This window comes from Limulus polyphemus, unplaced genomic scaffold (genome assembly GCF_000517525.1).
Source record: "Limulus polyphemus unplaced genomic scaffold, Limulus_polyphemus-2.1.2 Scaffold2262, whole genome shotgun sequence".
Taxonomy (NCBI): domain Eukaryota; kingdom Metazoa; phylum Arthropoda; class Merostomata; order Xiphosura; family Limulidae; genus Limulus; species Limulus polyphemus.
The window spans coordinates 44,698-71,353 of record NW_013667872.1 but is presented as its reverse complement, the minus strand read 5'-3'; the positions used below and the strand labels follow the sequence as shown (position 1 = coordinate 71,353).

The window sequence follows — 26,656 nt, the reverse complement described above, 5'->3', positions numbered from 1 at the left end:
ACAAACAAACAAACAAACAAAGCGACAAGCAGCCTCAAACTGAAATTCAAATCCGCATCTACTTGTAATATTTTTAGTGATAATTGAGAGTGAGGAAACAAAATAAAAAGGGGAGGGCTTGACCCTGTTGGCGACCCCTTGAATTTAACCCTAGTTCATAAATATACACTATTTGGTGACATTATAATATAATATTTATTTTACTTCTAAAAATACCCACCTGTAAGCTCTGATATAAAGATTATTTCCAGTTCTTTGTATAAAAACACATACTGTTCTTATTAGCCGTACTTCGCATATTTGCGAAAACCTACATAAAGGTTATCTACGTCAGTCGTCCCTGAGTTTTAACTGATAGAATAGAGGGAAGACAACTACTCACCAGCACTTACCCCAACACTTTTGCTACTCTAATCGAATAATGGGATCTGACCGTCACTCTTATAACGTATTCACGGCCCCAAGGTGCGGAGTGCAATATTGCGTATGTGTTGGGGGAGGGGGGATGCCAATCATGGATTCTCCGATCCACATTGAGTACGCCAACCACTTAGCCACGCCCGGCCTGCTGGGTTTAATTGTCTAATCACTCATCTGTCACTGCTGATAAAAAGAAGTATCTTAATTTAGGTATATTGTTGTGGGTTAGTTGTCTAAATACTCACCTTTCACTGCTAAAGGAAAGACCGATTTTAGTGTGGTTGCATAAACACACACGTCTGTTACTGGTGTTAGAATACAGTGGTGGGTTAGTTGTCTAAATACTCACCTTTCACTGCTAAAGGAAAGACCGATTTTAGTGTGGTTGCATAAACACACACGTCTGTTACTGGTGTTAGAATACAGTGGTGGGTTAGTTATCTAAACATTCACCTTTCACTGCTGAGGGAAAGACCGATTTTAGTGTGGTTGCATAAACACACACGTCTGTTACTGGTGTTAGAATACAGTGGTGGGTTAGTTATCTAAACATTCACCTTTCACTGCTGAGGGAAAGATTGAGTTCGCTTAAAGAAAAAAATAGAAAAACATCCAAACATTTACTCTTGTAATAATAATGAAGTGTTCTGCTTTATCATGATCCATATTCAGGTGATGAAAAGAAACAGAGAAAAATACCAACAAATTCCAAAAATTTACATTACAAATGTAAAAATAACGAAGTTTTCAACTCTATCCGACATTTTCTAACTGCAATATTTTAAATAAATCTCATTGTTTTTCCACGAGGCAAACAACCATTTGTGAATTATCCGTTAATGTTCCATGCTTCCTTTCTGGGGGTTTTAATTCACTGACAGAAATAGAAATATAACAATGCTTTTGAATTACGTATCTCCAAATTTAACTAAAACTTGTCCATAAGCCACAGTGAACGCTAAATATTTATTTATTATAAAAGCAGTTAAACGAAATACTTCACAAGAACTCGACTTCGTTTTCGACCCTTCTAGAAGTACAAAAGCAAACTTAAATCTACCATGAGTTTAAGATTTGTGCCCTCTACCGGGACTTTACTGTAAACATTTTTCATATAGTGCATGGCCTCAAATTAATTCAAGTTCCTTATTTTCTTTTTGAGTGTATAAAAGTGTTTTATACTATGACGTTCTGTTCTATGTTCCCAGAAGTTACAGCGTTTGTGACCCATTTAACAAAAACATACAACTAGTGGTTTCTATGAGTACTTGGAAGCTTATGGAAAGTATCACCGACACCATAATTTGTGTATCTTTATTTTAGTCTCTAATTATTGTTGTAAGCAGACACATGCCGGAAGCACCCTGATGTTAATTGAGTTAATGTAAATTGCACTGAGCTGTTTTAAAACCGTTTGTAATAGATTAAACTAAATTCATGTAATATTAACAATGGAGGTTAGCATGCCCAACAAAGTCTGAAAGGCTCTTTCAGAAGCGGTCAACAAGAACTGCTGGTTTACAGAAGCGAAACGTTTTTTCATTTTTATAAACATTTCTCGAAATGTTTTAAACGTTTCAACTGCCAGTAATTTTACTATGGTAGTATTTACGAATACAAAGTTAGGCAGAATATAGAATATTACGCAAGAGATACTTAGGAACATATGGCCAAAAAAATACAAAGAACATTATTTAATTAAGTCAGGTAATTTCATCAAGTCTAACAACATAAACTCTGGTACTGCTGTTAGGCTTACTTGTTGAAGAACATTTTTCTCAAAGGTTGTTCTGAAACAAAATATTTTTACGTTCTTATTTTTGTTCTATGATATAACTCGCTACGAAAGAGCAGGCTATTAACAACTTTCCGAATTTGAGCCAAATTGTAAAACAGGTATTTAAAAGTTCTAACAGATGGGCGTAGGAGCCCATTGTCTACCTTTTACAAATCTATAAAGAAAGTTAATTTTCAGCTGCCTATCTACAGCAAGATAGTGAATCTGGGAGTCGGACTGTATGGGATTAAAACGTACAAGGGTATTATGTAATATCGTCTTCAGTTCGTCTACCCATAGAACAAACTATACCATCTTCAGTCTATGTATCCGTAGTACGTAATATCATATTCAATTAATTTACCAATATAATTTAAATTTAATAAATTGACAATAATATATTTGTGATATGTCGTTTTTAATGGAAATGTAACGTCAGTAATTGTATTCTGTGTTATGATAGCTTATTATTTTTTGCATAACATTGGAAAATATCCCTTGAAAGATTCGTGTCAAAACCTTTTATTGTTTCCATTTGAATCTCTGTTAACCTCGAGGAATTATGATTATTTTTCATCTACACAATGAGACAGTTCTCCATTTAGACGTCTTACTTGGTAATAAGTGCATATAGCAGTGAAATATCACAGCTTTACATATATTTTGCCCCTGAGTCCCCGTATGGGTTTTATAATCCCAACGTGATGATTATTGTTTATGCCAATGTTCTGAACGTGTTATTCGATATATCATTGTTTGGTTGTACTTAGTACATTAGTACCAGGAACACATTCCGTGACTTTTAAACTACACATTTTATTTCGCCGCATGTTTTGAAACATCACAAGTGAAAATTTTTGACTTGTACTTCGCTAAGGATGTTTAGAACAACACATACTGTATATATCCGTATCAAGTTCGTATTGTTCGTATAATACCAACTGTATTTTATTGTTTGAAATGAACAAATACATAATTAAAGTTAACTTCAATACCGAATACCGTTACATAGTTGTCGTTTGTCATCTGAAATTTCAATACCAAATACTCCTACAAAGTCATAGTTTGTCACCTGAAACTTCAATACCGAATACCACTACCAAGTCGTTGTTTGTTACCTGGAATTTCAATATCAAATTCTACTACAAAGTCGTTGTTTGTCACCTGGAATTTCAATACCGAATTCTACTACAAAGTCGTTGTTTCTCACCTGAACCTTCAATACTAAAAACCACTACAAAGTCGTCGTTTGTCGCCTGAAACTTCAATTTCGAATACCACTACAAAGTCGTTGTTTGTCACCTGAATCTTCAATACTAAACACCACTACAAAGTCGTCGTTTGTCGCCTGAAACTTCAATTTCAAATACCATTAAACATCGTTGTTTGTCACCTGAAACATCAAAACCGAATGCCACTACGAAGTCGTCGTTTTTCACCTGGAACTTCAATACCAAATTCTACTACAAAATCGTTCTTTGTCACCTGAAACTTCAATACTGAACATCATTACATAGTCGTTGTTTGTCATCTGAAATTAAATTTAAAGAATAATGCATCATAGTAAATAACTACCTCTGAAAATTGCATTCTGCACAGCATGGAACTTTTTGTAGCTTGTCGACTCGCATCCTAACGGTGAGTTATGAAACCAAAGCTCACATAGGTTTAAAAGACAGTTTTGTGTGAGCCATGAGCCTTAATCGATCGAATTTCGTGCACTATTTGGCTATATATCTTAATGTTCTGGTGCTATAAAACACAAATGAGTATAGAACATCATATGATTGGAAGAGGCTATTATCAGTATTTTTATGATCTGTAACAATATATCATTATTAAGTTATACCTCTGAGTGCAGATAACGTAATCGCTAGTGTCTTTTTTTACGTGACTTAACATCTGGCATAATAGTTAGTGTGTATAGTATTTAATTCAATCGATTGACAGAAATCAGAATTCAATATAACATAAAGATTTAAGCTCTTAATTTTATTTGTGGATTACAGGGAGAATTAATAATAATCATTACAACTTGGTAAAGTTCCCTATCATCGCTATTTATGGTAATCTATTATAATATTTCTAAATTGTTGTCTGTCCTGAAAAAGGGCGCGCACTTTACTATCTAAATGCACACGCTCAACGATTGTAAATAATAGGCGGAGATAGATATACTTTAGTAGAGATTTTTGTACAACAACATATTAAAAGCTTATCAAATATTTTAAAAAGGTCTAACGTTAGGTCATAGAATAAAATATTATGTTTATCTATTGATAATATTAAGTACGGTGAAGCCTTAAGTCAAATTATAATTCCTTTATATTATTATAGAAATCCTGTTTTCCAAGAAGTACTGTTGCAATAACGATATTCATTTGACCGCAAATATTTTGTGGGACTGTGCTAGTAATAAATATTGATCACCTATTGATTAGGATATTAATGAATAATTTCCGTGTTTCACGTTATTGGTGAATTTTACTGTTTTAACATTCTCATTCGTCTAAAAATGAACTGTTTTTTTTTTCATGAGTTGAACTGAATAAGTACATTAAACAGCAGATCAACATACTTCTTCACATTCTGTTCACTGGAGAGCAGTTCGTTAATTTACGGCTCCAGATTAGTCTCCAAAGTGAGTATGTTGCTCACCTTATCTAATGGAAAATATTCAATAACGAGTCTCTCATGACAAGTATGTAGAGATAATCTAGTTGGAAAAATCGAAAACGTAAGGAGTTCACAAGGGTGACCGAAATGAGCAGAATATGAACAGTATATTCTAAAATGTCACACGATGAGTCTAGTTAGGCTAGTCAAGCGCTGCAGAGAACGTTTGTTAGACCTAAAAACTGAATTTTTCGCTTCACTAGCTGTGACTCGTTACGTTAATCAATAAAAACCCTATATCTCTCTACTGATGTTTAACAAGATAAGTCAAAGACGACCACAGCTTCAGGAAGCAGGACTTATGTTGAAATACGAAGCTGTGGTGAACCAGAAGAAATTTTAGATTCTTTTATAAATATCTGTATATTTAGAGGCGTAGCCAAGGGGGCCCAGTCCCCCTGAAAAATCTTGGCATATTGATCACATATTATTTTCCAGCTTTTATATATAATAAACTCGTTTTGTATCATTTAATAAGAAATAATAAAACTTCTATAAACACTATTATTTGATTTGTTTTAATGACAATTTTATTATCTATTTAGATCTATTTCAGTTTTGTAATTTATTGGACCCCCTGGCTACACCACTGTGTATATTACGTTATGTTTTGAGTGAATCGATACTTCGATACACTTATTTATTGTTAATTTTCCTAATATTCAAAATATCCAAGACTTAAAAAAGCACCATCTTTAACTTTGAAAGTAAAACTAACAGCCACCTTCTGTGTGTTAATGCTAGAGGGAACTGTTTATCATCAACCACGATAATGGCTCAAAATAGGGACCGCAAGGAATTGCACAAAACCCTAACATAACGTTCGGGCAGAAAGCACCTTAAACAGTAAAGATTCATTTCCAACAATACTTTACTATTGACTGCTAAGACTGTACACATATATAAATGCACAAAACAGCACGCATGTTAGTCTTACGAGGAAAAGAAAATCCGCTGAAAATGACACGTTTGTAATTCATATTACTATTATTATTCTCTTACCAGCCTACAACAAAAATAGCTTAGTATAATGCACCCAAACCTTTTTAGAATACTAAATAAGGTACTGTAAAGGTCGTAGGGGTATTGAATAGTTAATTTCTTTCTTCTGTATTTTACGTAAGCTAAAAAACATCACAATTCTAATATAAACAATGTTGTCATTACTGCTTGAAGTTAGCTTTCTTACAAATATCTGCCGTTCTTTTAAAAACGTTTAACTACACAGTGAAACAGGAATTACCAACAAATAATAAATTAACATCAGATGACTGCAACATTGAATGCTTTGTACACTATACCAATTGTATCGGTGTCGTGAGGGAGCCAACCCCTAGAGTATGTACGAAGTGAAGAAGTAAAAAAAAATCAATACACATAATATTACATTTTATTACACACACATTCATAGTTTGTTTTTGAATTTCGCGCAAAGCTACACGAGGGCTATCTGCGCTAGCCGTCCCTAATTTAACAGTGTAAGACTAGAGGGAAGGCAACTAGTCATCACCACCCACCGCCAACTCTTGGGCTACACTTTACCAACGAATAGTGGGATTGACCGTCACATTATAACGCCCCCACGGCTGAAAGGGCGAGCATGTTTGGTTTGACGGGGATTCGAACCCGCGACCCTCGGATTGTGAGTCGAGCGCCCTAACCACCTGGCTATGCCGGGCCCACATTTATAGAATAATTACTTTAATAAATACGAAGGTTTATTTAAAGTAATGTCTTAGACGTATAATGTTTATTTGAAAAGGCTGCTTTTCTACTGGTAATTTTTTTTCGCGCTTATGGGATTTGTGTCTTACTCTAGGCATATATATTTGCCCATTGCTATGCATTATGTATAGAAAATTTAGTTACACAGAAACTATAAACTCAAACAAATCTCCATAACAATCTCCAGCTGCAACTTTTACATTTTACATCTCGAACTAATGCGATCAAATAGTCAATAGCTACAGTAAATCATCATGACAATATCGGCTAGCTACTAGCTTTTTCGTTATTATTACAATGTATAAAGTTAGCTACCATATTAGGCAATCATTTGCCAATAGTTGAGCATAAAATAGCCAGTAAATAAGATAAATACAAAATTGGTAACTTAAAAACCTGCAAGTAGGGGTTGTAAAAAGAGTAATGAAACAAGGCTGGAGATACTGTAGACATTAGTTAATCAAACTACAAATCCCTATTTTGACTCCACTAAATGTAATTATAGATAACAGCATGGACCCAAAATAGGGGTTTGTAGTTTGATTAAATAATATCTACATTATCTTCAGCCTTGTTTCCTTACTCTTTTTTTACTTGTTTTAGGAATGAATATTATATTTTTGCAGAGTGTGAGTTAGAAATCTATGCCGAAATCTCTTTCTATATGTAACTGAAACTATTTCGAACAGTCTATAACACAGGCCTCAAAATTACCTTTCAAAACACATTTTTTTTTTTCTCTAATGTCAAGTGCTATTGTAATTTCATACAATTTCAATATGATTTTAGTTATGTCAATAAACCTAGCTCTATTACACTGTCGTCATAAGCAGTTGGTAACGAGGCTCACTTATCACATTTCTAATTCAATATGATATATGTGTGAATAAATATTCTATCCAGATTATATACATTCTATTTCACGAATGAGTCTATCAAACGTTTGTTGTGTTTAGGTTAGTCCTCTTTCCTATATATATATATATACATACAGAAGGAGAATAATTTTCTAGATTTTTAGAAATTTATTTGTGTGAGGGCTAAAAGGACTAACCTTTGATGCCATAAGGACTAAAAGGACTAACCTTTGATGCCATAAGGACTAAAAGGACTAACCTTTCATGCCATAAGAACTAACCATAAGGACTAAAAGGACTAACCTTTGATGCCATAAGGACTAAAAGGACTAACCTTTGATGCCATAAGGACTAAAAGGACTAACCTTTCATGCCATAAGAACTAACCATAAGGACTAAAAGGACTAACCTTTGATGCCATAAGGACTAACCATAAGGACTAAAAGGACTAACCTTTGATGCCATACCTTAAGTAGATTAATATCTCATCTAGGACTATGTATATCATACATTAACGACAGGGAATCAAATGCACACCTATAGTGTTTGTAAAGAACGCTTTCTTAGTAGGTTTCTTAACAATGAGAAAGCCAGGTCAGTAACCACAGCGACCGGCATGGCCAGGTGGGTTTGGGCGCTTGACTCGCAATCTGAGGGTCGCGGGTTCGAATCCCCGTCCCACCAAACATGCTCGCCTTTTCAGTCGTAGGGGCATTATAATGTGACCGTCAATTCCACTATTCGTTGGTAAAAGAGTAGTCCAAGAGTTGGCGGTGGATGGTGATGACTAGCTGTCTTCCCTCTAGTCTTTCACTGCTAAATTAGGGACGACTAGCGCAAATAGGCCTCGTGTAGTTTTGCGCGAAGTTCAAAAACAAATAAACAAACAGTCTACAGTAAATCTTCCAATGGGCAGAAAGGTCCATAGTGTATAATACAGAATTTGCCCTTAATTTCCTAGCGATGATAAAAACCAGAGCATATTCAGTATGTAATAATAAACCTGAAGTCAGGTCCCAAATGAAAAGAAAGAAAGTGCTTGTCTAATATGGTAACAGAGTCTGACGTCATCCCTCTAGTTGACGAGATAGCTGGTGAGCATACACTAGGTGTATTAATGAACTTAAAAACTACTTTCTGAAAGAAGAACAGCTGGTGCATATCTATCCACTCTGTATAATAATGAGCCTGAAAATTTTCACTTAACAACTAGAAAAAAAATCATATTTACAGTGAATAATAACGAACTTGGAGGCCGTTCCTTAGCGACGAGAAATTACATGCATTTCTACAGTGTGTAATAATGCACCTTTAAGGCCATTCCTTGGCGACGAGAAAACGAATGCATATCTACAATGTATACAGATGTACCTTGAAAGCCGTCCCTTGGTGAACAGAAAACAAATGCATATCTACAATGTATAAAGATGTACCTTGAAAGCCGTTCCTTGGTGACCAGAAAACAAATGCATATCTACAATGTGTAAGGGTGTACCTTGAAAGCCGTCTCTTGGTGACTAGAAAACAAATGCATATCTACAATGTATAAGGGTGTACCTTGAAAGCCGTCCCTTGGTGACCAGAAAACAAATGCATATCTACAATGTGTAAAGATGTACCTTGAAAGCTGTCCCTTGGTGACCAGAAAACAAATGCATATCTATAATGTGTAAAGATATACCTTGAAAGCCTTCCCTTAGTGACGAGAAAACAAATGCACATTTACAATTTTTATTATGTATCTTGAAGATCGTCTCTTAGCGACAAGAAAGCGATTACGTAACTATATAACTCTTTTTACAGCAGATTCTGCAAAAGGAAGAATGTTTGTATATATTCACATGGTTCTTAAAAAGAGCCTACAAACTTTTCTAGCGTCGAAAAGACAAGTTATTATAATATTTAATAATGGCCCTGCCTCTACCTAGTGAGAAGGTAATACTTGCTCATCATGTTTTGACTGAAAGCTAGTACATGGTGTCATTACTTAATGATGAAATTACCGCCAACTCCTAATGGGCTATCAAGCGAGGGCTTACTACAGCAGACGGCTTATCAGACAAGACATATATATATGAAGTGGTAGCCCAACAAGAACAAAATCTAGCATTTATTGAAAGTCCAATGGGTGCTTATTAAATGGTATTTGAAGTAGAAAGCGAAATGAAGATCTGTCATATATATATAGTGAATTATTAAAACTGAAATCGTTCTATTGCGTGGTGGTGAGAATGTTATGTGAATGTCTTCCCTTTTTTTAGTCGTTAAAACGTGATTAAGGCAGTTTAAGGTTTTATAGGGGAGGAGATATTGAGTGCAGTTGGACTGAGCTTACCAAACAACGTTTTAGTGACCTCATCTGACAAGTTATTAGGGAAAAGGGGGCGTACTACATATTACGCGATTACTATAAGGGGTAGAAGAAAAATTATGGTCACGTAATGATTATATATATAAAAAAACTACAGATTCAACAAACCAATAGAGATTAAATGTACCACTCGGTCGTTGTAATGAAATAAATTGGTTGAGTTGATAATTATCAACTCAACCAACTAGCAATAAGCTGATTACTAAATCCAGTAGTTGTCATATAATCACGGTACAGCAACATCTGTTATATGGCAATGTTATTCATTTACTGATCGTTCGGTTTGTTTGTTTGTTTGTAGTTATGCACAAAGCTACACAATGGGCTATCTGTGCTCTGCCCACCACGGGTATCGAAACCCGATTTCTAGCGTTTAAGTCCGCAGACAATACCGCTGTGCCACTGGGAAGCTTCAGAAGTTAATTATATGTAAAAAAATGAAGGAGACAAGACCTTAGCATTCAATGGGCCAATATATTTTATGTGGGCGCATGAATATTTACTATACAGACTGTTGTTGTTCAATAGAAACTCACAAGCTTGCATACTATTTTAAATGTAGTCTTTGGATAGCTTATATTAAATGGCAGTGCTTGTTTGACGCGGTTTTTGTGCGAAGGAAGTCACAAGCAGTAGTTCTGGTGAGTCGTTTTAAGTAATGAGTCTTTTAGGAACATTATATAGGACAGAAACCTGTTGAAAATTAAACGTTCTTCGTGTTACTCCGGGGGAAACTAAGGTGTATAGAACGCCTGTTGTGTTGTTTGAATGAAAATGAAAATAATGTATTAGGACAAGGAAAGCTGTTTTAATTCATCTAGAAATTTATTCAAACCCTCTAGGGACCTGAAGTAAGTGGTGGTTGTTATCTAGACTTAATAATTCAAACTGACATTACGATGCACACAAATTAATTTATTTGAGAAAAAAAGTAGAATAAAGATATTAGTCAGTCACTCGGCCTTGCTAGGTTTTCATCTAGGATTTGATTTTGTACTGCAGGAAACACAGGATAATAAATATAAAAATATAAAGCTTGATAGATATCACTATATTCTTATTTTCTTTCTTGTGTTAGCCAGAATAAGAAAAAAATTAACAGTGCCACATTAAGATTTAATAAAGCTACAAAAAAAACAAAGTATATATATTTCTAAAAGTATTAAAAGTAATTTGTCGAAATCCAATATATCAAAACTATTGAAAAAATAAGAGTTGATTGTATTGTATAAAATATATTGTGGTTAGTTCTCGCAGTCTTGTTCTCAATCTTTCCAGATTGAGGTAGATCTCTCAACAGTTAGAGAAAAGTGCCTTTCCATGCTTTTACACGCCTCCTGCCTGTAAATATATGTAAAGTGTCTTGCAGATAAATAAAGTGTCTGAGCTTCAGGTTGATTGATATTGTGTCCAGTCTGTTTTCTTTAATTCATATTAACTCTGCATAACTTGTTCTTCTGACTCTCTAGTAGGAGTGGTTACTATTCTTGCCTGAAGGTTATAAGTGTGTTTTAGAATACATTATATCATAAACATATAGGATCTAACATTACCAAATTATGAAAAAAATTATATAAAAATTAATAGTATTAGATTAGAATGTCAGAAAACTTTACAGAAAATTAACAATTGCACCTTTCAATATATATAAAAAATTATTTGTTCAGAATTTCCGCGCAAAGTTACACGAAGGGTTGTCTGCACATAATCATTCCTAATTTTGAACTAATTTTGGCTTGCCTACTTTTATATGACCGAATAATATGACTTGACGGTCACTCTTATAGCACACCCTTGGCCTCGGAGAGCGTTTCTGTGGTAACAAAGTGTGAACCATGAATACAGGCTTTACAGTTTGGGCACACTAAAGACTACACCTCTCCCAGCCTGTATTATATATATATAGTTAGAAGTGGTACACTATAGTATTATAAAATTATGAAAATCTAACAGCGCCATTATACAATACCAAAAAAATGTCATATAGAAAAATAACAAAGTCACCTTATACTGCTAATTGACTGTATGATAAATGTGTAGCAAATAAACAGCGTCGTCTTATGAGGACAAAAAAAATAATACGCTCTGTCATATTACAATAACAGCAAAACTGTTAGTGTTCTATAGTTTTGTGGTATTGTAAGTTGTTAGTGTGAATATTCTATATACATGTTTCAGTACCATAAGGTGGCATTGTTAATGTCCTATAATTTGTGGTATTGTAAGTTGTTAGTGTGAATATTCTATATACATGTTTCAGTACCATAAGGTGGCATTGTTAATGTCCTATAATTTGTGGTATTGTAAGTTGTTAGTGTGAATATTCTATATACATGTTTCGGTACCATAAGGTGGCATTGTTAATGTCCTATAATTTGTGGTGTTGTAAGTTTGCATTGTGGATGCTCTACAAATGTGTTACAAATGCAACATTATAATGTTACACTGTTAGTTTGTATTGTAGAATATTCACACTAACAACTTACTGTAACATAAGCTATAAAACCCTAACAGTGCCACCTTACAGTACTGAAACATGTATATAGAATATTCACACTAACAACTTACTGTAACATAAGCTATAAAACCCTAACAGTGCCACCTTACGGTACCGAAACATGAATATATAATACAGTGTTGTCCCTAGCTAACGCCCCCGGGGCGTTGCAAGCTGCAAGGGGGCGCTAATTATAGTATTTGTGCAGTTCCGGATTCTATTTTTCACGTGTCATTTGTTGATTTCAATACTAATAACTGTGTATGTGTGTTTGCTTTTTTCTTTTCTTTTTCATATCAAACTTATGGTAATAAAAGTGGATTATATCAAACTATGATATTGGTCCAGTTTTTCTCTCTTTGGTTAACTTATGTTCAGGGTTACTGATGAGGAGTGGAATTCTCCTAAATTAGTATAACCCAGTAACACATGTTGATCAAAGTGTGTATTTAACTGGACCTCCCTTGAACTTAGACTTGGAGATTAAACAATTTTCTGAATACTAATTTTATTTATTAGTGGATTATTTGTTGGATTACTATTCCTGTTACACAAGGTAAGCTTATAAAAATACCGGGGGGCGATAATTGGGGGTAATACGGTATTCAGACAACCAACCTACAATAACATAAAACTATAGAACACTAACAGTGCCACCTTACAATACTGAAACATAAATATAGAATATTCACACAACCAACCGACAATAACATGAAACTATTGAACCCTAAGAATGCCACCTTACGGTACCGAAACATGTATATAGAATATTCAGACTAGCAACTTACAGTAACATAAAAACTATAAAACACTAACGATGCCATCTCTCTTTACCGAAAATTCTATTATAATATAACTCAGTTTTTGTTTTGGAAATGCGCGCGCACTTCATTTTAACGGATATAAACAAAAGGCGGCTGTAAATATACTTCAGTGGATATTTCGTGCAACAACATATTGAAGGCTTATCAAAGTTTTTAAAAAGGTCTAACGTTAGGTCGTAGAATAACATTATAAGTTTATTTATTGACAGTATTAAGTAAGTAAAGTTTTGTTCTGACTAAACTAAAGAAAAAATCGTACACAAGTTAACAGTGCTAATTTATCTTTTTATCGAATATACGCTGTACTTAATAAAGGCTTAACTAATTTTATGCTTAAGAGATGTGAACTTGTAGACTTTGGTGTCTGCGATTAGAATTATTTTGTATTATTCTACAAATCAAGAAATACTGTTAAAATAAATATAATATTTGATCGCAGATGTTCTGCGGTTCTCTACTGGTGTATAATAGAATATTAACATTAACAACGTATTATAACATAAAACTAAAAACACAAACTAACAAAGCAATCTTATAATACAAACATATGTATTGAAAATTAAAGTACCATAGAATTATAAAAACAATCAGCAGAGTTATTTTATTATACTATACAACATTATTCTGAATTACTATTTAATTATAACTGATAAAATAGAATATCAGAAAACAAGAATAATAATAGTGCTACAATACAATACCATAAAACTGAATATAACATTGACAGTGCCCAACACAATATCTTAAACCCATATAAAATTAGCAGTGTAACTTCAATAAAGCTATATGTTACATTATAGTACCAAAACATTACAGGAAATTAGCATTGTTATATTATGAAAAGAAAAATACATTGAAAATTAACATTGTTATAATGAAAATACAAAATATATTGAAAACTAGCTGGAGTACCCGTACCCGTTATGTAAATTCATGATTAATGAAAGGTTATCTTAGGACATGAAAAGTTGCATCCCTTATATGTAATTGCTAAAAATCAAAAACGCTCATAAAAACTCAAAACACAAAATGTGAAACCGCAAATTTGTATGTATCTCCGCATGGACCTAACAAACCTTCATGCCAAATCTGGTGAAGATCCGTCAACAGGGAGCAAAGTACTGATACAAAACGCAAAAACGCCCATAAAAACTGCAAAACGCAAAAGTGAAAATTTGGATGTGCCCCCAGCAAGGACCTAATGTACCTCCATACCAATTTTGGTGAAGGTTCTTCCACACCCTGCGAAGTAGCTACATGAACATACAACAGACAGTACTATTATATTTATATAGATTAGCATTGCCACACTGCAATACTAAAATATATCTTGAAAATAAATTATGTTGTTTTAATAGTTTCAGTTAGTTTGCATATTGACTTAGAGAGAGAGTTGAACACGTTGCATTAAATCAATTTTGATTATGTAAATAAGCGAGTCGCAGTGGAAGGGCATTTATTATAACTATATTTTGACATTACTTGTCTTCTTGTAGGTAGTATCATGTCACGCAAAATGTCATACACTCAGATCATAAAAACGTGTTCAGATCGTGATTTAGAATTTCCAAGACGAGGGTTTCCCTTGTACTTAATAGAAAAACAAAGGAATATAGATTAACTTGGGGAACAATAACCAATCAAATGACAAATCGTATCCAAGCAATGCTAAGCAAATTGCGCAATTTTGTAACAGGGAACAATCCACGAACACAAAGGTCAGTGGCAAAAGCCGTCCACGTGCCCCAGAATACAGCAATTAACATAATCTATAAGGATTTTATTGCCTATTACTTCAACCGTTGCATACCACAAGTAGCTGGAGAATAAAATGGATATTCATGCTATTCCACACGAAGACATAATGATAAAGTAGCCAGTGCGATCATACTCTTGAAATGCTGCTAGGAAACTGTCGTCATCGTACACTAAATGGCTTATGAAAAGCAAACAGGGAGAAAAAATGTACCTCGAACACAACGGAGTCTCTTGTAATGGAAACTATGTTTCCGTGACTATTATCAATGTGCACGGTCGTCAGATACAGCATGACCACACGTGACAACGACGTGGTGAGGCTCCAAAATCGTTTTACTATAATGTATTCAACCTCTGTATAAGAAAGTTTCTCTCTCTCTCTTTGCATATATATATATCGTGAATATTTCAGGTTGTATATATATATATCGTGAATATTTCAGGTTGTATATATATATATAATATCTATCTGCATATTAAGGAGCTTTCAGTTAGTTTTTACTTAGAGAAAATCATTGCTAGCATATCTAGAAGTTTTCATTTTATTTGTAATTAGACCTAGAAATATTTGCCTTCTGATGCAAATTTTTGGTTGGTTCGTACTTATGTTTAGACGTTCTTTGTAGTCTTCTCAGGTGTCAAAAACCAAGTAAAAACTTTTTTTAAAAAGATTAGCTTGAGGCTCTGGTGTCTGACAAAGAATGACTTGATTCGGACTAGAAGCAATTATTTGCATGACTATCATTAGGCTGCTTTACCTCATTAGGAAGAATGGTTTCATGATTTATAAGACCTATTGAGTTTAAATTTTTGTAGTTAAAGTCATGGTTTATTTTAAGAACATTTTTAAAATGGGAGGGAAGATTAGCAATAAAGTTTCTAACTGGTAAATTTGAAATTGGCTGAAGATTTTGAACTTATTAACTGTGTTGTTAGATTACAAGATTCAATCCAAATTTTTAGATTATAAAACCGATGAACTGCAGATGTGATTTTTAACCACAATTTTTTGATGAAACATGCTCTTCCAATTGGCAATTTTCTCTTGCTCAGTTAGCCGTGTTAAAACAAAAACAGTTTTATTGCCCACTGCATAAAATCCTACAATTATTTCGAATGTGTATCAACGTTTTGATAAAACTTCTCTTTGGGGTGTTTTACCTGTTTATTAAATACTCCTTTTAAACAGGGAAATTTCGTGCTGATGTTTCCACATGTAGTAAGTAATAATACAACAACGCAGAGAAAAACTATACGTTTTATATAAATATTTCATATTCAATATACCTGCAAGATACCTTAATTATGAATTATTCATCGCGAGAGGGACGCTGTTTTCATTGTTCCACAAATATCGCCTCAAGGCCTATATGTATGATTTACATATTTGTTATTTGAGATCAAAAGGGAATCTTTTCTTATTCTCTTTGTACTTCATAACAGTTACATTTTTAACAAGCTCGAAGCACTCGCTTAACATACATATATACACGTGTTATTTAAACTTAACAAGAATTCATGTCAACACGTAACTAACCATTACCAAGACAGCAGATAAACAACAACAACAAAATTCGTGGTAAGTGCTGTCATCTATTGAACATTAAAGGTTTTCAAACTCTGCCTTGATACTTAAGATGGAAATACAAAAATTCATAAGTAATAAAGATTGAAGTAATAGTCTATGTGAATTATTTGAGATCTGTATGAAAAACTTTGCGTCATATCATCATTATGTTATTTGAATACTATCACTTTGTGTGTTTTCACGCATAGAAGCATAAGGAAGTGAGTAAGTTTGTGTGTGTGTGTGTAGGAGGGTAGAGTTGAAAATATTCACTGAGGTAGCGATGCACAGCTTTATATTGATTTTAAGGTAGACATAAGAATCATACCGTATTACACTTATTTCAAGTGCGTTCTAAATAGCGAAGAGAAAAGTCTCGGATCTACTTCTAAGTAACGTATTGGCCAGCTTATTTACTCTTTCCGTATAACGTAAGAAGAAAACGCTATGTGATCTAAGCGTAGTTGCTAACTCAGCTAAAGCCGGTGAGTTAACTAACTGGACTATTCTTGTGACACTTGGTTTTATCACGTAAAGATAAAATATCTTCGTTTCTCTCTCTCTTTCTGTTTCTGGAGTCCGTAAACTTGACCGTGTAAATTTCTTTGTCACTCACTCTTTCTGGTTAATTCATAACTATCCTTTTTTATCTTTTTTTCTTCTTGAAAAAAAAAAAAACTTGAAAGAACCTGTTTTTCATTGTGTTTCTATTTCACATGTTCAGAAGACAAAGTTACTTTGTAACCGGGATAAAATTCGTCTGAAGTTACACTTACATTCATGTTGATAACTGGAGCAAAACATGTACAGTTACTTTGATATCTACAGCCTGAGAGTTAATAAAGATCGCGAGAAACTTACATATATTGATATGTTTTATATAAGGGATGATTAAAGTCCATGAGGAACTGGAATTATACGTACATTCACCTTAATATCTAAGGGTTCATAAAGATCACCTGGAAATCAAAGCGAAGCTATTCTTATAGGTATAATCTAAGACTTAATAAAGATCATCAGAATCTTATATAATACGTGCTTATACATTACTAGGTTTAATATAAGGGATGATAAATTTTACTTGGAGCTAAAGTAACACGTACAATCACTTTGATGTACACCTAAAGGGTTAATAAAAATCACCCAAAGCTGACATAGCATGTTCCTACACAATGACATGTTTAATAAATCTCACCTGCATTCACGTTGATATATATGGTAGTGGTAAATTGTTGAAATTTACCTAAAGCTGTAGTATCTCGTACATAAACATTTTTGTAAACTAAACAATAACAGATTAATTAATTATTTTTGTTAGTGTCTAAAAGTATGAATTGTTTTATAATAATATTATTATAAATCATAAGGACATACTTTAATTATGAAACTTATATGGAAGTAAGTATTTTAGACAGAAGTTGCAAGTTAATTTTCAGAAAAGGCAATTAATTATACTGAATTAAGGCTCTCAACTTAATTGTCAGAACTTGTAACAAAGCCCATTAGTTTCGTTAGAGATCGCTCTTTCGAGCTGTTTGTACGTTATAATTCAGCAGTTAAATTTTACATTCAGCGTTCCAGTTGGTTTACAGAGTATCGAAGTAAATACTGCATTAGCTCATTAGGCTATTAAAACATCATTTTACTTCTACAATACTTACCATTATATCTGTTTTTTAAGAGCGACTTATTCGCATACACAAATTATTAACCTTTCTACTTTTTTTCTTTTTAATTGATAATAAATTTCGAATGTCAAAACTCATAAATATTCATAACAAATAGTTAGAGGTTGGGACAAAAATATCTCAAACAAAGTTATTGACCAAATATGACTTGCATAATGCAATTAACAAATCTTTAAAAGAGGAATGTATTAGAATTATTACTACATATGGTATATCTGGCCTGGAGAGGTCAACTTCAAGCAGATATTATTAAGGAAGGAAGATGGTTGCTCAGTTATTACTGAATTATGTAAATAAAGGATTGATTATCTTGTAATAATAGTTTATGGGTGAAGGTTGAGTGTTTCACAATTGTAGAATGTGACTTTTTGTATATTATTAACAGATATTTGTACTATAATTCTGAGTTAAGTATCACTTTAATCACATTAAATCAATGATTTTAAGGTATAACCATCATACCCATCCCCAACTGCGAACGGTTAGTGGCAATGGGGTTACGGACATCGTGGGTTCTAGCACTCAAACCCTGACGTCTATTTGATTTCCCTTGCTGTCTGTCTTGTTTTTCATCTGCGTTTTTGGATCATGTTATAAAGTTTGTTTTTAATTTCTGAAATTCTGTATTATACTCTATGGACCTTTCTGCCCATTGGAAGATTTACTGTAGACTGTTTATTTGTTTGTTTTTGAACTTCGCGCAAAGCTACACGAGGCCTATTTGCGCTAGTCGTCCCTAATTTAGCAATGAAAGACTAGAGGGAAGACAGCTAGTCATCACCACCCACCGCCCACTCTTGGGCTACTCTTTTAACCAACGAATAGTGGGATTGACCGTAGCATTATAACGCCCCCACGGCTGAAAGGGCGAGCATGTTTGGTGGGACGGGGATTCGAATTCGCCACCCTCAGACTGCGAGTAGATCGCGATAACCACCTGGCCATGCCGGGCCCATGTTATATAGACATGATATCCTCGACGCTTTTAAGAGCTATTGCCACTGACATTTTCTTTAAAATGTTTACCTTTTATATTGTTCTGATAAATGGTGTATATTTTAATTATCTTGTTTTGTGTCTTTGTTGTTGGCACGATGGTAGATCATTTTCCATATTATTGTCTAGATTCTGCTTCTGCTAAACTTTCTAATATTTTGAGTTATAAAATGCGTTTTCAATCTTTGTCTTAAATTTCAATTTTGAGAATTTAATTTGCTTTTTATATTCTTTCACCATTGTTATATAGTGCTGATATTTTGCCTATACATTTTTGATGTATATAACAAATTTTGACCATTTTCATATTATAACGTAGTTATTATAGTTTCACCAAAATATTGTACATTTAAAACTTGGTATATAGGTGAAGCATGAAATATAGATTTTATATATATGTATGTTTTCTATATAATTCTTGCAGTTTGTAATACGATAAAAAAAGTTTACATATCAATAGAAAAGGATATGTCTGACGTGGTATGTTTGGTAATCTGGTTGTTACACAATATCAGAAGGCTAGAATTACGTGTTTTTTGTTTGTTCTGTTCGGTTGTATCGTTCTTTACATAAACGTATTTCGTCTTTTATTTTATCAATGTTTTTGCTAAATTATTTTACAGCTTTGTATAGAGTTATGTATGTGTGTTTATGTATTTCAAGAGTTGTGAGACATTTAATTTGATATGGAAACCTACTGATATTCCCCTTTCAAAGATGGCTGATCGAAACTAAGGAACTATGCATATATTACAGATATAAGAACTTTTTCAAATGCAGTTCAGTCAACTTTTGTTGGACTTTGCAGCATATTTTAACGCAAGACTTTGTAATGTAGATTCCATTTCTTACACACGGTGTGTATGTGAACTCGGTGCTAGAAAGCTAACTGGAATCAAGTCTCCCAATAATAATTTGTGTAGGAGTTTCGAAACATAAGTCAGTCCTTCTACAGGTAGATGTAACAAAAATGTTATATCTTCGTTAGGTGTTATGTAATTAGTATAAGTTTGTTATGTTATGGAATCTTAGAAAAATTATTATTTTGCTTAACGGATTTCAAGATTGCATGGTTTCAGTTCATAATCTAAAAACGAAATGGTCAGTTATAACCAGTGTTCGAGTGACAAAAAATCAGGTACCAGAACGTAATGTATCTTTAGACAACACTTAGTTGCCAAAAAAAGCAAGTTCCTGTGCCAGTAAATGAAAACTAAAATGACGACTAAAACGAAAAATTAAAAACTTACAAAAATCTTTAAAAACTAGTGACATTGAAAAACTATGGTTTCTGTTCAGAATACAATTTTCAGTAATTTATCCAATGTCATTCTCACAAAAAAATCAGCTACAAGGGAGTAATTAATAACAACCTAATGCACTTTGGGTGCAAATAGAGCAGAGACAAAAAAAAAAAGTATATACAGTACAGATTTGCCATTTGCTTCACCAACGGAAAGTATTATTAGCTCATTTAAAATAATAGGATTGTTTATTTATTTATTCGCTTTTTTTTCACATCCGGGTGTTTATCGAGTCTAAAGGGAAATATAATTTGAACCATATGCAGTAATTCGTAGAGGCGTCGGAAACGGGGATATTGTAACACCCCCATTTTTACATATTTGACTTATATAGTAACCGTTAATTATATTATTATATTAATTTTATATGAGGGGGGGAGGCATGCACCCAGACCTCCCTAGAATGAACGGGAGTTGGTTTTAGCACAGCTTCTTATACTATCAATCTCTTATTGTAAAATCTGCATGTATAGCCGAGCACCCCCACTTTGAAACTCCTTCCTACACCACTGATTCGATAAAGAAATACCTAATATTTCATTTCATTTTATGCTCAAGCAGCTTGACTTTGCTTTCGCAACGTCTCAGAACGAAGCGGCGCCGCTACGGCGATATTTTTTTCATACATTTTCGCATGGTGTGGTCTAATTTGAACACAGTTTGCTGTAAAAATATTTTATTTACTGTCAAAAAGGCCGTTCTGGTGCGTTAGGCCACGATTTGAGAGTTGGTTCTAACTGAATCTAAACAATATTTTTTACCTTTAACCTATTTACACAAAAAAATTCTCTCGTAATGACTTTTAATGTTTCTGCCAAGATTAATTGAAATATACCATGTCAGTTATCGTATTGTGTTTTTGACAACTTATTAATACCTGATCTAAATATTTTGATTTTTACTAAAACTGTAATCATATAAAACTATATGTGACCTATACTGTAATAATGTATACTGTGACCTATACTGTAGTCATGTATACTACTGACCTATACTTTAGTCATGTATACTACTGACCTATACTTTAGTGATGTATACTGTGACCTATATTGTAGTCATGTATACTATTGACCTATACTTTAGTCATGTATACTGTGACCTATACTGTAGTCATGTATACTATTGACCTATACTTTAGTGATGTGTTCTGTAATCATCTATACTGTGACCTATACTGTAATCATGTATACTGTGACCTATACTGTAATCATGTATACTATGATCTATACTGTAGTCATATATACTATTGACCTATACTTTAGTCATGTATACTGTAATCATGTATACTGTGACCTATACTGTAGTCATGTATACTATTGACCTATACTTTAGTCATGTGTTCTGTAATCATCTATACTGTAATCATGTATACTGTGACCTATACTGTAATCATGTATACTATGATCTATACTGCAGTCATGTATACTATTGACCTATACTTTAGTCATGTATACTACTGACCTATACTTTAGTCATGTATACTGTGATCTATACTGTAGTCATGTATACTATTGACCTATACTTTAGTCATGTATACTGTAATCATGTATACTGTGACCTATACTGTAATCATGTATACTATGATCTATACTTTAGTCATGTATACTATGACCTATACTGTAGTCATGTATACTGTGACCTATACTGTAGTCATATATACTATGACCTATACTGTAGTCATGTACACTATGACCTATACTGTAGTCATGTATACTGTGACCTATACTGTAGTCACAGCGTATGGCCTATATAATTTAATGCTTTTGTAATCCTGACCCTTCAAGTAAGTAGTTTGGTTTTCCTGTCACTTTGACCTTTCACTTGTATGTCTAATTAAATCGTATCATTTTATCTATCTTTTCAAACAAAATCGTCCTTATGATTATTGGGTATTTAGTACGATAGAGTAGTTAACATTGAATGCCAAAAAAAGGATGAATTTATTATATTGGCCTGAGCTATAAAACTCTTTCTCTTAAATTGTTCTTTACTGTTCTACCTTCAAATTAACAATATTTACCCTAAAATATGTTTGAAAAGTAAGCAAGTATCTTTAAAAACGAAGCATCCGTGGAAAACACACACACGCGGAAACAAAATAAAAGTATTTTTAAGATTCAGTTAATGGACTTATTATATTTATATTAGCTGAAGAACACGTCCGCAGGTGGAAGTTTAAAAAATAATAGAAGCTTTTAAAGTTACTACCTGAGAATAATTTTATTTCTTAAATAACAACAGAAAGATTACTAATTGATCGTTCGTGTAGTAATTAGAGAATCAAGTGGTTCTTCTTATCACATACTAGACTGTTTATTTCCTATTTATCACTACAGACAGTGAATACGAGGAAGTTGACGTTCAACAAGACAGATATACTCCTGAAGCTCTGGACAATTTGTGCGAAATCACTAAATTTAATAAAAGGGAGTTGCAGCTCATGTATCGAGGTTTTAAACAGGTAAGACATTAAAATCTTAAGTTTATTTCCACATATGTGTTGGTTTATTATTTCATGGTTTGAAAATTATCTGACAGTAAATTTGTCATTCGAGTTTAAACGGTTCTATGTTTTTCGTTAAAGGTTCTGTTATAGCTGCCTCATACTCAACCCCCTATCACTGTAGTATACAGGCATACTATATGTTTCCTACTCCCTTATATAATATAGTTTTTTGACATTTCTCTTCGTATTGAAAATGTAGTCATCATACAGAATATTGGTCAAAGAAGCCACTTAATTCTTCCCACCCTAGACACGGAACTAGGCCATTTAGCTAGGGTATCACATACACTTTCTCGCGGGAGAGATTCTATTAACGTAGATCATACTGCAGAGAAATAAACAGTGATCACTTCTACTAGCAAGCCTCAAAGACAAAACATCCCTTATTTTGCATAGAGATTGACCGTCAATCATGGGTAGCATTTTCACCTTTAGAAAAATAGCATTATTGTTTTTCATATATATAATGCCATGTATTCTCAGTCTGGAAGATGATTTAAGACTCACGTTAGACTTAAAAATGGAATTGATAATATTTGGGTTCACCAGCAAAGGCGCTCTGGAGGTGCACTTGTTTTTAAACTTTGATTGTTGTTATTAGTAGTAATGGTGCTTTATATGTTATATCTTCTAATAGTAGTGATAAATTATTCATGTTATCTAATAATAGTTGTAATTTATCTGTTATATTTGGTAACGATGTTTTATCGGTTACATCACAGCAACAAGGTTTTGTCTGTTATCTTATATACTAACAATGTGTTATCTGTCGTTTTGTTGGATATAAATTATGTTTAATCATTGTGATATAACAGCAGCATTGGTGTATCTGTTATCTCATATACTAGCAATGTGTTATTTCTGTTATATAATAGTGATATTTTGGAAATTTTAGTCTATTTAGTTCAACACAGTGTCCTGTTAATGGAACCATGACTATTTGCTGTCTAATCATTTAGTTCTGCTGACAACCAAGTTGCCTACAATTATAAATATACAAAGACAAATCTAGAGAAACGTTATGAAAAAACAAACAAAAAACCTAAAAATGTTATGAGTTAAAGGAAGACTGTGTTAGTTTCAGTATTGATAGCAAAACATTGCAGAATGTACTGCGAAAACATTATGATAAACATACGTTTCTATAGAACAAAACTGACTTATATCTAATATAACCTGACTGATGATGAAAATTTTTTCTCATCTACGAAATTGCTTTGAAAACATTCTCATTATATCATGTTATTCTGAAATGAATAGATAAAAGGCCATACTTGAACTTGTTCCTTGAAGTCTGTATATAAATTAGAGCTTCAAATTCACTTCCATTCAGCCATAATGAAGACCTAACTTTCCTATTAGTATCCTAGTAGAAGCATAAGATATAGTCATTGTTTGTTATTAGATTGCCCCAACTAGTTTCTTTTTGCTGCCGTTACTGTTTGCCAACCCCAGTTTTCAGTGATTATTGTGCTATTATTAGACATGTTCTTCTTAACGGTCTTAAACGGTCCTATCACATTAGCTATTCAACGTTAAGACTACTGTTATAGGAAAATTAACTGATGGCTGTTAACACCAAAGAGCTTTATCTTAAAATAACCCACCAGAAAATTGGCAGTGAAAAGCCTTCATTAATTATCTTTAATTAAAAAGAACAGAAAGTCTAGTCTTTGGAACAACCGGCAATTATTAATTTTGTTACAGACGTGTGTGTTAAAGTTATTAACTATATAATGTATGGAATTTGATTCATCTTTTGTATCTCCTTTTTGATGATTGGATCTTCTCGTTAATTTGCTCTTCCATTTATTACGCGCTAGCCGTTTCAGTAGATAAAGCAACAAGCGTTTTCAACAGAAGATTTCCAACAGAAAACTTAATTTGTTTATAAAATGATACTTAACTTGTTTATTTTTTAGTCACGTTGAATAAAACATAATGCCTGAAAGTAACTTTTCTTTGATGAAACGGATATGATGAGTTGACGAGTAATGATATACCTATCTAGCTTTCTACTTACAATTTGAAAATTACCTATTTATCCATGTTTATTTCCTGTTTTCTTAATCAGTCCTTCCACCTGTCTCTCTGTATACATGAGCCATTCTTTATTTGTGAAACTTGCATGTTTGTGAAGATGTTGTAAATAGTAACAGCCTCCATCCTATATTTCTGTCGGCATGGTTGAGTCAGACTTGCTGCTTTAGTAACACCCATCTAATACTTCAGGAATGTCCGTCAGGAATGGTGAAAGAAGAAACCTTTAAGGGAATTTACGCTCAATATTTTCCACGAGGGGGCGACACTAGTCAGTATGCTCACTACGTTTTTAACACGTTTGACCAAGATCACACTGGCTCAATAACATTTACGGTAAGTTTACGTTATTTCTAATGTAAATCTATTAAGATTCCGTTAGTATCAACCATAACATTTACTTTAACTAATTTTGTAATAGATATTGTTATAGAGATTTGCTGTAGGTTTTTTATTCCAGCTTCTGTAATTTTGTATACATTCTTTATGATATTTCATGTAGTTCAAGATAATGTTATTCCTAATTAAAGTATTGAATATTCATTTTAAGTCAAGTTATACATGTTTTATTTTAGTATGAAACGGTTACAAATACCCAATATCCCATTACAGACACTAAAAATATAACCCTTAATAATTAAGCTGATTCCTTTTATGGTTAACTATCACATAAGATAATCTAATCTAATCAAGTAATCTAATTTGCACGAAACGCACAACAAATGAATAAAACGAATAAGACTAAATATGGAATTTCACAAGCCAAGAAATAATTAGGCTCTCACTGAGACACGAAGTACTACCGCCCAGCACGACAACAACAACAAAGAAGAATATAGGATAGTGCTTTTTAAATGCAGAGACACATTAACAGTCATTCCACAGGAAGTTCGTATAAAACTCACCATTTGTTTAATATATACATTACACATGGTGGTAAATTATAGAAAAACGTGTTTGGAGCCTCACCACGTCGTTACAATCCACATTCCACCGTCCAGTCATGCTCTATCTGGTGACCGTGAATCTTGACAATATCTCTGCAGCATAGTTTCCATTGCAAAAATTTCCGCCATAAGACTTTCATGTCCAAAGCACATCACTCCTCCCTGTTTACTTTTCCTAATTCATTTAGTGCATGAGGACGACGGTTTCCCAGCGTCCGTTTCAATATCCCAATCGCATAGAAATTCACAGACGCTACGTCTAGCGGTTGGTATGTCTTCTTACGTAACTGCATGAATACTCCCCCCTCCCCAGTTTTTTCACCCTATGTTCCAGATGATCAGTTTCGTTACTATTTTAATACGTGTAATTTTTATTTTATTTTTCATTTACACCAGGACTTTGTCGTAGGATTATCCGCCTTGTCTCGTGGGTCTGTTCAAGAAAAGCTTAAATGGACCTTTAATTTATACGACATCAATGGTGACGGCTACATCACCAAGGACGAGCTCTTCAGGATTGTCACTTCCATCTATGATCAGATGGGAAGAGCAGTCGATTCAGTTGTTGACGACCATACGACCAAGGAACATGTGGACAAGGTGTTTAAGGTAATAGTTGTGAATCTAAGTTTCAAATGGACAGCATCTGCCTATTGTAGAAACCTACAAATGTAGAGGACGCCGTTTCGAAAGTCTTCCGCCT

At 33.4% G+C, this 26,656-nt stretch overlaps 1 protein-coding gene across 3 annotated transcripts in view; it reads left to right on the top strand.

Annotated features, from left to right (window-relative positions):
- Positions 1–26,656, top strand: part of LOC106466452 (Kv channel-interacting protein 1-like) — a 135,189-nt gene that overhangs the window by 99,555 nt on the left and 8,978 nt on the right. For all 3 annotated transcript variants that reach the window (XM_022394451.1, XM_013926736.2, XM_022394452.1), the window contains 3 exons: positions 22,797–22,921; positions 25,199–25,342; positions 26,350–26,562. In XM_022394451.1, coding sequence (XP_022250159.1) covers positions 22,797–22,921; positions 25,199–25,342; positions 26,350–26,562 — 482 coding nt within the window. The remainder of the gene's footprint in view (positions 1–22,796; positions 22,922–25,198; positions 25,343–26,349; positions 26,563–26,656) is intronic.